Consider the following 16,160-nt stretch of genomic DNA (forward strand, 5'->3'; position numbering starts at 1 on the left):
GGTGTGCCTGGGGACAGCATCACAGTCTGTGCATGTGGAGCAGAAATGCTCCCTTGCAAGAATGATTTTTCGCCCACGGATAGTGTTCTGTGCGCTCATATCATGTGCACACACCTGGTTTTTATGTGTGTGGGTTTTGAGATGAATTAAACACCATATACAGCAATCTCAAAAACTGTTACACAAAGAGGAAAAAGAGGAAAACACAGAAATTCCATTTTATGTTTTTATTGAATCACATCTATTCTTGTATAATTGCTGCACATGTAGATTAAATATCTAGATTAGTACAGGATTTAAAAGGATTAACTTGGATTATCTTTGAATGATCTGTGGAGAGACTTCTTTTCCTTTTCATATTGTAGAATGTGGATGAAATACTTGGCCAGAAAGGTCTTGCATGGAGGGATGTCAAACTGTAAATTTATTGACAATTACTTTGTTAAAATGGGCTTAATAATTGGTGGCTGCTCAGACTGGTTGGTCCACCACTTTGGTACAGACTGAAATATCTCAACAACTATTGGAGATATCGCCATGGGATTTTTGTATAGACATATATGGCCCCCCAGAGTATGAATCCTACTGACTTGATGATGCACTTTAGTGACTTTACCTATCGCGCCACCAGCATACATTGACATATTTTACTTTAATGGAATGTCTTGACAAATATGGGATGGATTTCCATTAAATTTGGTACAAATATTCATGGTGCCCAGAGGATGAATCCTAATATTAAACTTTAGCGATTTTTCTTCCAATGAAACCAACAGGTCAAAGTTTTCATTTATCTAGTTAAATATCTCAACATCTGCAAAATTTATTGGCACAAAGTTTCTACACATATTCATGGTTATCTGAGGAGGTATTCTACTTCGGAGCGGAGAGTCTCTGTCTTTTCATCTTGCACCAACATGAGGTTCACATATATTGTTTTGAGTACAATGTCTCAGAAATTATTGAATGGATTACCATGAAATTTAGTTTAGACATTTATGGTCGCATCAAGGCGAATTTTAATCACTTTGGTGATCCTGTCCAAATTTTCATTTTTTTTTGTATGGCTAAATTTCTTGCTAAATTAATGAAAGTCCCATCAGCCTCGGTTTTACTTTGTGTGTAGTGCTAATTACCAAATGTTAGCATGCTAACAAGCTAAACTAAGATGGTAACCATGGCAAACATTATACCTGCTTAGCATCACCATGTCAGCATTGTTATTGTGAGGATGTTAGCATGCTGATGTTAGCATTCAGCACAAAGCACCTCTGAAATTGGTGGTGATAAAACTGTCTTTATCTGTCTGGGAAAAAATATGTTAAAACACAAAAGTTGGCAAATTTACCAGGAATGAGATCCACCATGGAGAGTTGGGCTACATTCAGAGTTTCAGTGGTCTTAAAAGTACCGACCACTTCTATCACTTTTGACACAGTGGACAGATTCTTGTTAAGGTCACCACAAGGTTGGATCAAGCTGTTGACTGAGATGCCCCAAATTGACATAGAAGAAATGCCATTTGTCTTGTTTAGTTTGTTTCTGATTAGGACTAGGAGATGCTAACCATCCCTGAAACAGCAGTATGAGTGCCTCTTGTTGAAATCGCTGTATATTATTTTAGCTAATATCAAGATTTTGCTTATCAGTACATCCCTCAGTAAAACAACCAATAAACTATAACAATATGATTATCTTACAATAATAATAAATTGTCATCAATGCATTTAAAGTTCTCAAAAGCCCTGAACCACATCCAGTCCTCTGTCAGTAGAGACACATATTTACTCAAGGCTGCTACTGGCTAATTGTTTTGGTATAACTTTGAATGAGACCTTGAAAGTACTGCTGTGTGTTTCTGTGGGGTTGGAAAATGATGATGTAACATTTTGGGAGGAAATACCACAACAGAAAGGAGTAGAGACTGGACAGTACTGCCAGAGCATTAAGAGTTTGGATGTACTTTCCACGGTAAATCATACATTCAGTGGCAAACATGGTCCAGGTGAGGATCAGCAGGAGCAGGCAGAAGGTTATCGCTTTGGCCTCATTGTAATTTTTTGGGAGGTCTTTTCCCATGTAGGAGAAAATAAAGCAAAGGGAGGACAGAAAGACAAGTAAAATCACAGGACCAGAGAATACTTTGAGATTGATGTCACAGCCAAGTATGATTTTGTCTGGATACCAATTCATTTCATTGCTTGGCTTGGGGTGTCCATAAGAATGGCCAACAAGAAGTATGAGTGCCTGAGTAACAAATGCCACTGTGATGACCAGCCATTGTCCATGATATTTCATCCACCAGCTGTAGAGCTTGGGGAACTTGGCAGCTATTTTGAAAATGCAAACAATTTGAAAAGAGCGCACTACAAAACATGCAAGACAGACAGCATAGAACAATGAAAATGGTAGGAACCTTAAGATACAAAAGGGAATAGTTGGCTTACCAAAGTAAAAGAATACACTAAAACTACACAGACTGAGGGAACCTAAAATTAAGAAGCACATTGGTCCCCCAGCAGATCTGACAACAGGTGTGTTGTAGTTGATGGCAAAGAGAACAGACGTGGCTAGTGCGAGGCCCACCAAGGTGCAGGCCCCAATCATGGTCAGTATAGCCCCGCTGTCTGTGAACGGGATGTACTCCACCAACCGCAGACTGCATGATGTACTTCCTTCTGTGGACCACTCTGTCTCCTTACAGTCGATGCACTTGTAGGGATCCTCTGTTTTACAATAAGAAAGACAGATTGTCAATAGATAAAAGACAAACTTCTGAAAAATCCTTAGTGAGTAAAGAGAGATCAGACAGCTGAGGAATCAGGTTTAGAATTTTAATCTGTGATGCTGTATGTTCTTCTAAAATTAACTTGTATGTCAAACTTGCTTTAGTTATTTATAGGTATATACACTAGAGGTAATTGTAACAACCTTCCATGTGTTATAATTTACCTGTGTTGTTGATATAAGTTCCATTCGGACAGATTTCACAAGTGAAGCAGCATTTGTGGATTCCATCTTGCCTTTTTGCATATCCTACAGGACATTCTGGGGAACATAGTGAAGATGGCACCTGTACAAAACAATTATTTAGCAGCAAATCAAATGTCAAATCAGATTTTGTAAAAGGTAACCGACACTGAATATTACAATATCTCTGCAAAATTACATAATAAAAACTGATGTTCCTCAAATTGTGGTTTGCCCCAGTCACAGCTATTACTAATCAAATCAACTTTGTCATCCACATACACATCTCTGCAGAAGCAGGAAAAATCAAGACAAACCCTATTTAAATCGACATATAAATTCTTTCAAAAAAACAACTTACTTCTCTCTTTTTGAACCACTGGATTTTGGTGTTGTTGATGAAGAAATTGAACGATGGGGGAAATTTATAAAAGCCGATCTCCTCTGCATCACCACTGTTGTTCCAGTAAAGTATAGAATAGAATCCGAATGTGGGGTCACCGTTCTCATCAAACTGAATACTCTTGTTTAAAAGAGTAAAGTTTGACTTCTTCAGCTCTGCTAGAACCTGATGTGAAAACACAAATTTCAGATGATCGTTAAGTTTTTGGGTTCACAAGATTGAACATCAGGGATATTGATTAAATACGACTTAAAAATATTCTTGATCTGCAGTGTGATGCTCCCCTTTTGTGCTCTCATCCCATTTCTCTTTTTACTGTATAAGAAAGTGGTTTATTAGATTGTAAACTGAATACTGAGGGCAGAAATCAGACGAAACTTTTGCTGTCTGTACTGGTAGCTCCCAATAAATTAAATTTAATTGAGCTTTGTTTCAACCTCACAAAGATTTACTGTGACTGAGACATCTCTCAAAGCTTGACAACGCCTGACATGACTTGATCTCTTTCAGACTTATTCACTGCTCTATTGAAATTATCCTATTGGAAGCCATCATCACAGTATGTGGATTTGTTGTCTGATTTCTAATGTTTGGAAGGTAAAAAAACAGTCTTGATTGTATTCCAAGGATACTATACAGGCTTTGTTTACATCTGTGTTATATGACAACAAAACAGATCAGTGTTTTTACTCATGATTGGTTACTTTCAAATGTCTATAAGCTAAACTTGTCAGAAACAGAAATGGCCAAGAGTCAGACAGTTAGAATTAATTAGATAAATTCTCTAATCGTTGGCATAATCTACTTACCATGTGTGGGTAGACTGTAATATTGTCATTACATCTTCCAGCTCCACATTGCAAGACATTGTGTAAGGCATGAGCGATGGCATATACAGCAGAATATATAGAAAAAGAGAAAGATGGGTCTGCAGCAATGACTTTTTCTGGACTCAGGTCACTGCAGTTACAAATCTGATTACAAAACATCTGTTGTTCTGCATCTTCACATTGAGTCTGGCTTTTAGAGGAAAAGATAAAATCCCTGAAACCAGGCATTGCTATTAATGGCTCAGCAACCCCAAGTATAGTTCCAATGTTTTTGATTCCTTTCTCCTTTGGGAGCCTCTTGTTTGAGGACCACGTGTCATCTGCTATCCACACCTTGTTTGTGACATTCAGTTGTATTGCTGACTCAATGAGAGCTTCAGCAGTCCATTCTGGAGCAAAAACAATTATGACATGTACCTCCTGTGCCTCTATCCGTTTGAAAATTAGGGAGTAATTTGTATAATCATTGAGGCCTTGGGTGTATGCCAGGCAGATCTCGGTGTCCTTTATCGTCTTTATGAACAATTTCAAGGCATCATTGCCATAATCATTATCACTGTTAAGGAAAGCAACCCAGCGCCACTTGAAGTGTTGCACAATTTTAACAATTACTTCTATGGTGTCTTTATTGGGACGTGCTGTTCGTAGGAAAGAGGGAAACTTTTGTTTTATTGAAAAAATAGAACTAGCAGCTCCATAACTGACCTGTTAAAAGAGTAAGAGAGAAAATGTCATAATTTTCAGTGACAATAAATTCTCAAACATCAATGCCATTTTAATGAAAACAAAATAATATAAAATGTTTTTTTTTACCATGGGAATGAGATCCACCATAAAGAGTGGAGCTACAGTCAGGGATTGAGTGCTGGTATAAGGACCAACCACTGCTATCACTTTGGACACTGTAGACACATTCTTGTGTGTGTCACCCCAAGGTTTGATCAAGTCATTGACTGAAATGAGGTTAAAAATACCAGGGAAATTTTGTGTATCTGAGCAGTGGTCAAATATCTTATAGCCGAGAGATACATTTGGCAGGAGGCTGGTAGAGTTATTGATTTCCTCCACAGTGAATCTCATCAACTGAAACCTCCGGTAACTTGACAGAATTAAGGGTTTACTGTGGACAGAGGAACAACAATGACAGTGTAAGAATTTGGTTAATTGTTTTATCAGTTCTACCACAGTGCTTTAACTAGTAGTGTTAACTGAACCTTCATAAACTATCAGTTTTCAGACCCATACACAGATACGTATATAAAAGGGGATTTCATGGGACAAGGAGTGAGGTCCAAAATGTGAATCTGATGTCCTTCAACAACTTTGGTAATGTAGCAGTTAGCAAGATTTATTTTAAGACTCACCTGGAGCAGTCGATGGCTTCTGGTCTGTAATGATAAACAAGGCCACTGGCATGATGAACATCAAAAAGGCCACCTATCAAATAATCTCCTTCCAGCTGGAACTCTGAGGCTGGGACAGTGCACTGAGTCAAGGCATGAAAAAGAGATTCCAGTAGACACAGAGAAGCTAGAAAATATTTCATTGTTGTAGTTACCATTTCCCTTTCTGATGTGAAATCTAATAGGATTGGCTTCTGCCTTTATGTCATGAGACACTGGTGATGTTTAAGCCTCAGTGATCATTTCCATGCACTTGGGTTTGCATGAGGCATCATAAATCCTTACCTATAAATGGTTGGAGGAGAATTCACAAATCAGTATGCAAAAGCATCTAAACTGCTGCTGCACATACCACCTGTGATGTATATACATGTAAAATTAATACAATTAAAATAAAAAAATCAAGATAGAACAGAAATGAGAACTAAGTACAGGTTTTGCCAATAGGGATAAATTATTCAACTGTAGGTGAGTGAAAATAGATAGATTTTTAGTAATGCCTCAGTGGTGTTTGCCTCTCCATGATAAATTATTCTACAGTAGTGGAGCTCAGTGTGTACTGTGAGTGTAAGTGGGGAAATGTAGGGACTTAGAAGTTATGCCAGATGGTGCTAGCCCATTAGGAGTTTTGTAGCTAATAAGGAGCAGCTTGTAGTCTGACTTCAGTAAAATGGGGAGCCAGTGAAGTAAGGACAAAATTGGTGTTACGTGCTGAAATCTTTTCTTTCCTGTAAGAGTTCTGGAAACTGCATTTTGGAATAGTTGGAGTTTTTTTGTGCTGCAGCCAAGAAGGCCTGAGGACAGTGCATTACAGTAATCAAGTCTGAAAGTGATAAATTCATGAATAAGAATTCTGCATCTTTGTTAAAAATGGGTGAACACAGGAAGAAAGCTACTTTTGTGAAATCATTGATGTGTTTTTGAAATGAGTGTTGAGTTGAAAGTGACACTCAGATTTTTGGCTTATTCATATCTTTGACATATTTGGTGGTTTGTTTGTTTTTTTTCTTTTTTGGCTCAACAAACAAGATTTCAATTATGTCTTTATTTAGGTGTAGGAAGATCTAACAGTGATAAACAGCATTCAAGCTTGGGGAGATGATCAGGATCTTCTAGCAGGTTAGGAATATAAATATAAGTGTCATCTGCATATAAGTTGAAATTAACATGCAATTCACAGAGGATGTTGCTAAGTGGGAGCATGCATAATGAGAAGAGCAGTGGTGCTAGTACAGAGCCTTGGGGAACCCCACAGGAGAGAATGTGACAACTGGAAAAGGAGTTGTTGTAATTGATAGTATGCATCCTACCCAGAAAGTATGGGCGGAACAATTGGAGTGCTATGCCAGTGATGCCAATATTACTCTCTAGACAGTGCCGTAGTATAGTATGGTCGAAAGTTTCAAATGCGCCAGTCAGATTGAGCAGAACAAGAATTGAAGAGAGGCCAAGATCTGATGACTGCCATAGTGAGAGCAGTCATAGTAGAGTGGCATTTTGGCACTGGGATCAATCAGCGGCATTGAGCTCAAAATCCTGTCACATACGTGGCTAATGGCAAGCAGAAAAAAAAACAAATTGAAAAAATTGAAAAAAAAACAGTGTGTATCAGTTCACTTCTAATCACTTTTGAGTGAATTCAGTAACTATGGTGCTGAATTTGGTTTACAACTGCAATGTTATGTAATATTAATGGTAATATGATGACGATGGGGTTAAAAAGGTAAAAGGCAGTGCTGAGTCTCACTGACTACTGAATAATTGCAGACCAATTCTAGGCAGATAATAGACAAAGGCAATATTTCCAGACTAATTTGATCCATGCAAGGAAGGCAAATTTCAAAGCACTTTACATAATGCATCAAAAACACCAAAAAAGAAAAATATAAAAACATTCAAATGCACATAAAAAATAGAAACCTTTTAAAGGAAATTAAATGCAACTAATCCAACTCTCACAACCATGAAATCGTAACTCTTATTTTCCATGTTATGTTTTCATGTTACTGTTCAATTTGCAAGAAGAGGAAAAAATTCTCTAACCGTTGCCACTCTCCTCTAGCTGTGACTAATACTATACATTTCAAATGAGGGGAGGGGAAAGGGTGTACAAACAATTTTATTTTATCCAGTTATATGGAAATCACGAGTTAATTATCCCATATCTCATCAATCTTCATCATTTAATGAGAAGACTATTGTAACAACTTCCAGACACTAGTTCTAATTTTGTCCTCATTGCTGTGTCCAGTGCATGTGGATGTGAATGCTTAAAGGTTTTAACCAATAATATGTTTCAAAAGTCTAATGAAAAGTTTTTATATTGAATGAAAGTTTGAAGTAACATGAGATTGTAAGATTGCATGGGGTCACAAGCAAATACACACAAATTCATTCATTCATTCAACCAGGTGTCTCTGGTTTATGCTGAAATGCTACATCCTCTTACAAATGAGCTCTGCATGGCTTAACCTTTAGCCACACAGGTCATTTGAAAGGAGATCATTTGCAATCACTCTGCAGATGACAGGGATAGATGGCCGGGCCATGAGCTGGATGCTCAGCAGAGTTTTGAATCCAGGCAGCCTCTTGGCAAAAGGGCGGAACTCCTCGTTCTGCTTGGCAGGAAGGGATCGGCTTTCATCTGCATTTTTTGGTACTAAGCAGTCATTAATGTTTGCACTTAACTTCCAAAAGATCACTTAGTAATCAATAGTGTGGCCAATACTGTGACCAGTACTTTATTTTTCTTGGATGCTATGATGCAGACCGTCTATGGTAGAATGCAAATAAATGTGGCCCTGATGCTCATCTTGCAAATAATTAGTAGCATCTCATGACCATCATTGTATATTTTGATTGAAATACCCCCTAAACCTTATATTCCTTGCCTGTGTCACATTAAAACAAACTTTTGTTTGTATAATATGATAAATTTCTCTGTTGATAACAAGAATCTTTCATATGTTGTTAAAATAAGAAACAGACCGAGAGATGAAAAATTAACAATGACTAGTTTATGTGGTTTAATTAAGTTTTATTTCATGCTTGGGATGTGAAGTTTTTGTAGCCACAGACATACAAAACAAGGCCATTGCAATAATACATAAAAACTTTCTCCACGTCTACATCAATAATGTTATATTTCTGATTGGTCATGTTAGGTCTATTTGACAGTTGAGCCTACAGTGTCACTGACAGGATCTTTTTTTTGTCAAACCGTATTGTATTATAACCAGAAAGGTTAATTTTCTAAAATAATGAGAAGATTTCATGATATAACAAGATGTAACATTTTATTATAACAAGAAAATGTTCTTGTTGAAACAGAATAATTTGATATTTAGTAATGGCATGACACATAACTTGTTGGAACATGAAACGATCTTGTTAAGATGAAAAAACTTTTTACGTTTTAACAAGAAACTGAGCAAAAGCAAAAGCCCTGATAGTCTGCACCCTAATTTTAATCTCAATTCAAAAAGGAATAGTTACACAAGTGTATATATAAGGTGTGCCTGGGGACAGCGTCACAGTAAAGTGGTGCCTTCATTTGGTAAGATCAATGTTACGACTATGGCATTTAATTAGTCTCAAAATCAGACCACATTAGACAGATGAGAAAACTTTTCTATTTTTATTTATAAGTGAAAAAGAGGAGTTCTACGTGGCCATAACCAATGAAATGGAGAGATGTGGAATCGTGCTGTGCAAAAACTACAAGATCTAGTCACAATATTAGTAAATTGCCGTTTTTTTGTTTTTTCACAAATAGAATAAAGTTTTTACTGTGTTTTAATGAGTCTCCAGAGTCTCCTTGGTGTTCTATTGCAGATTTGACAAGTCTATGTGGTTTTTTATTGGTTTTGGATGCACAAAAAAAGCAGTGAAATTGCCCTTTTTTCTGTTTTCATAAGCAAAATGAAGGTTTTCACAAATGTTAAAGTGGGCTTGAACATCTTTAAGGCTTCTGCTATGATGTCTAACACTTTTTCATAAGTGTACGTGGTGATAAAACAGAGAATTAGCCACTAAATATCATTATTTATGTTTCCCTTTGTTCTCTCAGGCAACTGCTGCCTGTGTTCAACTGTGTCAGTGATCAAAGCAAACAGTCAATCAAAAGTCATGGTCAGTATTCAAAGTGACAAATCAAAGGAGCGGTCTGTCTATTCCATCCCCGCCTCCAAAGTCTCAAAAGTCAACTTGATGAACGAGCGAGTGTTGAGCAGTTGCAGCCACGTAGGGAGGGTTGAGCTCGCGCTCGTCACAGCCTTGTGCTCGCAGGATGCTTTTCTACTCGCGAATAGGTTCTGTGCACTTGCAGAGCAGAAATGCTCCCTTGTGAGGATGGTTTTCCGCTCACGGATAGTGTTTTGTGCACTCATATCACGTGCACAAACCTGATTTTTATGTGCACAGGTTTTGAGACTAATTAAATGCCATGTATGGCAACCTCCAAAAAAATGTTACACAAAGAGGAAAAAGACGAAAACACACAAATTCCACATTGTTTTTATTGAATCACGTCTATTATTATATAATTGTGGCACATGTAGACTAGACATCTAAATGAGTACAAAAAAATGAACTTGGATTATCTTTGAATGATCTGAGGTGGGTATTTAACCTAATAAGATTAAAGTGTTTTAAAGTGTTGGATTTAGTTATTCAAGTGCAAAGGTAAAACTTGTTACAACAGTTCTTTCTGATGTGTAGCCTACAGTTCTGACCTGGTAGTATTCATGAAGTGATGAGTAGTATTGTTTTTTCACATATATAGTGTGGATGAAATACTTGTATAACAAGGCCAGAAAGGTCTTGCATGGAGGGACGTCAAACTGTAAATTTATTGACAATTACCTTGTTAAAATGGGCTCACTAATTGGTGGCTGCTCAGATTGGTCGATCCACCACTTTGGTACAGACTGAGATCTTTTCATCTTTTTGTGTATGACCGAATTGCTTGCTAAAGTAATGACATTCCCATCAGCCTCAGTTTTACTTTGTGTGTAGAGCTAATTACAAAATGTTAGCATGCTAACAGGCTAAACCAAGATGGTAACCATGGCAAACATTATACCTGCTTAGCATCAGCATGTCAGCATTGTTATTGTGAGGATGTTAGCATGCTAATGTTAGCATTTAGCACAAAGCACCTCTGAAATTGGTGGTGATAAAACTGTCTTTATCTGTCTGGGAAAAATATGTTAAAACACAATAGTTGGCAAATTTACCAGGAATGAGAACCACCATGAAAAGTCGGGCTACAGTCAGAGTTTCAGTGGTCTTAAAAGTACCGACCACTTCTATCACTTTTGACACTGTGGACAGATTCTTGTTAAGGTCGCCACAAGGTTGGATCAAGCTGTTGACTGAGATGCCCCAAATTGACATAGAAGAAATGCCATTTGTCTTGTTTAGTTTGTTTCTGATTAGGACTAGGAGATGCTAACCATCCCTGAAAAAGCAGTATGAGTGCCTCTTGTTGAAATTGCTGTATATTATTTTAGCTAATATCAAGATTTTGCTTATCAGTACATCCCTCAGTAAAACAACCAATTAACCAATCAAAAATATCTATAACACTATGATTATCTTACAATAAGACAAAGATTTAAACTATACTATACTCTAAAAAGCTTAATTATTATCATTGTATTGAAAGTTTTCAGAAGCCCTGAAGTACATCAGCTCCTCTGTCAGTAGAGACACATATTTACTGAAGGCTGCTACTGGCTAATTGTTTTGGTATAACTTTGAATGAGACCTTGAAAGTACTGCTGTGTGTTTCTGTGGGGTTGAAAAATGATGATGTAACATTTTGGGAGGAAATACCACAACAGAAAGGAGTAGAGACTGGACAGTACTGCCAGAGCGTTAAGAATTTGGATGTACTTTCCACGGTAAATCATACATACAGTGGCAAACATGGTCCAGGTGAGGATCAGCAGGAGCAGGCAGAAGGTTATTGCTTTGGCCTCATTGTAATTTTTTGGGAGGTCTTTTCCCATGTAGGAGAAAATAAAGCAAAGGGAGGACAGAAATACAAGTAAAATCACAGGACCAGAAGATACTTTGAGATCAATTTCACAGCCAAGTATGATTTTGTCTGGATACCAATTCGTTTCATTGCTTGGCTTGGGGTGTCCATAAGAATAGCCAATAAGAAGTATGAGTGCCTGAGTAACAAATGCCACTGTGATGACCAGCCATTGTCCATGATATTTCATCCACCAGCTGTAGAGCTTGGGGAACTTGGCAGCCATTTTGAAAATGCAAACAATTTGAAAAGAGCGCACTACAAAACATGCAAGACAGACAGCATAGAACAATGAAAATGGTAGGAACCTTAAGATACAAAAGGGAATGGTTGGCTTACCAAAGTAAAAGAATACACTAAAACTACACAGACTAAGGGAACCTAAAATTAAGAAGCACATTGGTCCCCCAGCAGATCTGACAACAGGTGTGTTGTAGTTGATGGCAAAGAGAACAGATGTGGCTAGTGCGAGGCCCACCAAGGTGCAGGCCCCAATCATGGTCAGTATAGCCCCACTGTCTGTGAACGGGATGTACTCCACCAACCGCAGACTGCATGATGTACTTCCTTCTGTGGACCACTCTGTCTCCTTACAGTCAATGCACTTGTAGGGATCCTCTGTTTTACAATAAGAAAGACAGATTGTCAATAGAAAAAAGACAAACTTCTAGTGAGTACAGAGAGATCAGACAGCGTAAGTTTTGAATTTTAATCTGTGATACTCTATGTTCTTCTAAAATTAGCTTTCATTTCAAAATTTCTTTGGTTGTTCACAGCAGGGGTTCTCAACTGGTCTTACCCTGGGACCCACATTTTCCCAGGGTCATTAAGTCACAACCCACTTTTACAGAATTCAAACCAAGCAAATTTATTTTTCAAAAATATCCTTCGAAAACACACATATGTCATCTTTTAAAAATAAATACATGTATTTACATGTACAAAGTGCATTTCAGAGATAGTTAGATAGATGGTTTCATACTCTCAGTTGCAAGCACTTCACTATATATCACACACTGGGATTTCTGTCCCTTTTTATCCTCAATGTACGAAAATCCACATTTTAAATACTCTGGGTCATATTTGCACTTCGCCATCTTGCCTGTGAACATCAACACAAACTTAAAGTGAACGTCAATCAAATGATGGTTACCATGGCTACGGCACGAGACTGCTGCACCTCTCTGACACATGCCTGTCAAAATATTTTTTTTCAAAATAAAAGACCAGTCCAATATCAGATGTGCATTAAATATTATTTATTTATTTTTGACCAGCTGTCCACAACCCACTTAGAACGGGTCCGCGACACACTTGTTGAGAATCACTGGTTTACAGTAATATACACTAGAGGTAATTGAAACAACCTTCCATGTGTTATAATTTACCTGTGTTGTTGATATAAGTTCCATTCGGACAGATTTCACAAGTGAAGCAGCATTTGTGGATTCCATCTGGCCTTTTTGCATATCCTACAGGACATTCTGGGGAACATAGTGAAGATGGCACCTGTACAAAGCAATTATTTAGCAGCAAATCAAATGTCAAATCAGATTTTGTAAAAGGTAACCGACACTGAATGTTACGATATCTCTGCAAAATTACATAATAAAAACTGATGTTCCTCAAATTGTGGTTTGCCCCAGTCACAGCTATTACTAATCAAATCAACTTTGTCATCCACATGCACATCTCTGCAGAAGCGGGGAAAACCAAGAAAAAGCATATTTAAATCAACATATAAACTCTTTAAAAAACAACTTACTTCTCCCTTTGTGTACCATTGAATTTTGGTGGTGTTGATGAAGAAATTGAATGATGGGGGAAATTTATAAAAGCCGATCTCCTCTGCATCACCACTGTTGTTCCAGTAAATTATAGCATAGAATCCGAATGTGGGGTCACCGTTCTCATCAAACTGAATACTCTGGTTTAAAAGAGTAAAGTTTGACCTCTTCAGCTCTGCTAGAACCTGATGTGGGAAGACAAATTTCAGATGATCATTACGTTTTTGGGTTCACAAGATCGAACATCAGGGATATTGATTAAATACGATTTTAAAAATATTCTTGATCTGCAGTGTGATGGTCTTCTTTTGTGCTCTCATCTAGTTTCTCTTTTTTACTGTTTTAGGAAGTGGTTTATTAGATTGTAAACTGAATACTGAAGGCAGAAATCAGACAACTTTTGTGCACAGTACTGGTAGCTCCCAATAAATTAAATTTAATTGAGCGTTGTTTCAGCCTCAGAGATTAATGTGACTGAGACATTTCTCAAGGCTTGACCACGCCTGACATGACATGATCTCTTTCAGACTCATTCACTGCTCTATTGAAATGATTGTCAGAAACATAAATGGCCAAGAGTCAGACAGTTAGAATTAATTAGATAAATTCTCTAATCGTTGGTATAATCTACTTACCATGTGTGGGTAGACTGTAATATTGTCATTGCATCTTCCAGCTCCACATTGCAAGACATTGTGTAAGGCATGAGCGATGGCATATACGGCAGAATAAACAGGAAGAGAGAAAGATGGGTCTGCATCAATGACCTTTTCTAGACTCAGGTCACTGCAGTTACAAATCTGATTACAAAACATCTGTTGTTTTGCATTTTCACATTGAGTCTGGCTTTTAGAGGAAAAGATAAAATCCCTGAAACCAGGTATTGTCACTTCTGGCTGAGACACCCCAAGTACAGTTCCAATGTTTTCGATTCCTTTCTCCTTTGGGAGCCTCTTGTTTGAGGACCATGCATCATCTGCTATCCACACTTTGTTTGTGACATTCAGTTGTATTGCTGACTCAATGAGAGCTTCAGCAGTCCATTCTGGAGCAAAAACAATTATGACATGTACCTCCTGTGCCTCTATCTGTTTGAAAATTAGGGAGTAATTTGTATAATCATTGAGGCCTTGGGTGTATGCCAGGCAGATCTCGGTGTCCTTTATCATCTTTATGAACAATTTCAAGGCATCATTGCCATAATCATTATCACTGTTAAGGAAAGCAACCCAGCGCCACTTGAAGTGTTGCACAATTTTAACAATTACTTCTACATTGTCTTTATTGGGATGCACTGTTCGTAGGAAAGAGGGAAACTTTTGTTTTCTTGAAAAAACAGAGCTAGTAGCTCCATAACTGACCTGTTAAAAGAGTAACAGAGAAAATGTCATAATTTTCAGTGACAATAAATTCTCAAATGTCAATGCTGTTTTAATTCAAACAACATAATATAAAACTGTTTTTACCATAGGAATGAGATCCACCATGAAGAGTGGGGCTACAGAAAGGGATTGAGTGCTTGTAATGGGACCGACCACTGCTATCACTTTGGACACTGTAGACAGATTCTTGTGTGTGTCACCCCAAGGTTTGATCAAGTCATTGACTGAAATGAGGTTAAAAATACCAGGGAAATTTTGTGTATCTGAGCAGTGGTCAAATATCTTATAGCCGAGAGATACATTTGGCAGGAGGTTGGTAGAGTTATTGATTTCCTCCACAGTGAATCTCATCAACTGAAACCTCCGGTAACTTGACAGAATTAAGGGTTTACTGTGGACAGAGGAACGACAATGACAGTGTAAGAATTTGGTTAATTGTTTTATCAGTTCTACCACAGTGCTTTAACTAGTAGTTTATGAAGGCTCAGTTAACACTATCAGTTTTCAGACCCATACACAGATACGGATATTTAAAAGGGGACTGCATGGGACAAGGAGTGAGGTCCATAATGTGGACCTGATGTCCTTCAACAACTTTGGTAATGTAGCAGTTAACAAGATTTATTATAAGACTCACCTGGAGCAGTCGATGGCTTCTGGTCTGTAATGATATACAAGGCCACTGGCATGATGAACATCAAAAAGTCCACCTATCAAATAATCTCCTTCCAGCTGGAACTCTGAGGCTGGGACAGTGCATTGAGTCAAGGCATGAAGAAGAGATTCCAGTAGACACAGAGAAGCTAGAAAATATTTCATTGTTGTAGTTACCATTTCCCTTTCTGATGTGAAATCTAATAGGATTGGCTTCTGCCTTTATGTCATGAGACACTGGTGATGTTTAAGCCTCAGTGATGATTTCCATGCACTTGGGTATGCTTGAGGTGTCATAAATCCTTACCTATAAATGGTTGGAGGAGAATTCACAAATCAGTATGCAAAAGCATCTAAACTGCTGCTGCACAAACTGCCTGTGATGTGTATATATATATATACAAAGGTGTTAACAATATGCACAAGTAAGTTTAATGTCTCTATCATGGATTCATCTGGTAATGTTAGAAATTAAACATAATGAGACGTTCCTTCTTTCAGCCAAAATTCCAAATGCACTAATGTTTTTAATTCAGAATGTGTGACAGAAATTAAAATGAGAAATAACGGACATTCATGGGAGTCACTTTCCCTGTGTTAGACGTTTGGGCCTTCTAGTTTACCTTTATCTACAGCAGCCCTGGCTTTAAACAAGTAAGACTAATAATGCCCAGAAATGGTTTTAGAG

At 37.7% G+C, this 16,160-nt stretch overlaps 2 protein-coding genes across 2 annotated transcripts; both read right to left on the reverse strand.

The window, feature by feature from the left end:
* Positions 1 to 1,797: 1,797 nt before the first annotated feature.
* On the reverse strand, positions 1,798 to 5,749 carry tas1r2.2 (taste receptor, type 1, member 2, tandem duplicate 2). The gene is made up of 6 exons (XM_067593676.1): positions 5,568 to 5,749; positions 5,017 to 5,323; positions 4,183 to 4,908; positions 3,332 to 3,538; positions 2,953 to 3,073; positions 1,798 to 2,726 (listed from the first exon to the last, which is right to left on the reverse strand). Exons 1-6 carry the CDS (start codon positions 5,747 to 5,749, stop codon positions 1,798 to 1,800), a joined length of 2,472 nt encoding a protein of 823 aa, XP_067449777.1.
* Positions 5,750 to 11,338: 5,589 nt separating this feature from the next.
* On the reverse strand, positions 11,339 to 15,646 carry LOC137184290 (taste receptor type 1 member 1-like). Its single transcript, XM_067591797.1, has 6 exons — positions 15,456 to 15,646; positions 14,903 to 15,209; positions 14,072 to 14,797; positions 13,415 to 13,621; positions 13,038 to 13,158; positions 11,339 to 12,267 (listed from the first exon to the last, which is right to left on the reverse strand). Exons 1-6 carry the CDS (start codon positions 15,635 to 15,637, stop codon positions 11,339 to 11,341), a joined length of 2,472 nt encoding a protein of 823 aa, XP_067447898.1. The 5' UTR covers positions 15,638 to 15,646.
* Between the last annotated feature and the right edge of the window lie 514 nt (positions 15,647 to 16,160).

The sequence above is a fragment of the Thunnus thynnus genome, chromosome 6 (genome assembly GCF_963924715.1).
Source record: "Thunnus thynnus chromosome 6, fThuThy2.1, whole genome shotgun sequence".
Taxonomy (NCBI): Eukaryota; Metazoa; Chordata; class Actinopteri; order Scombriformes; family Scombridae; genus Thunnus; species Thunnus thynnus.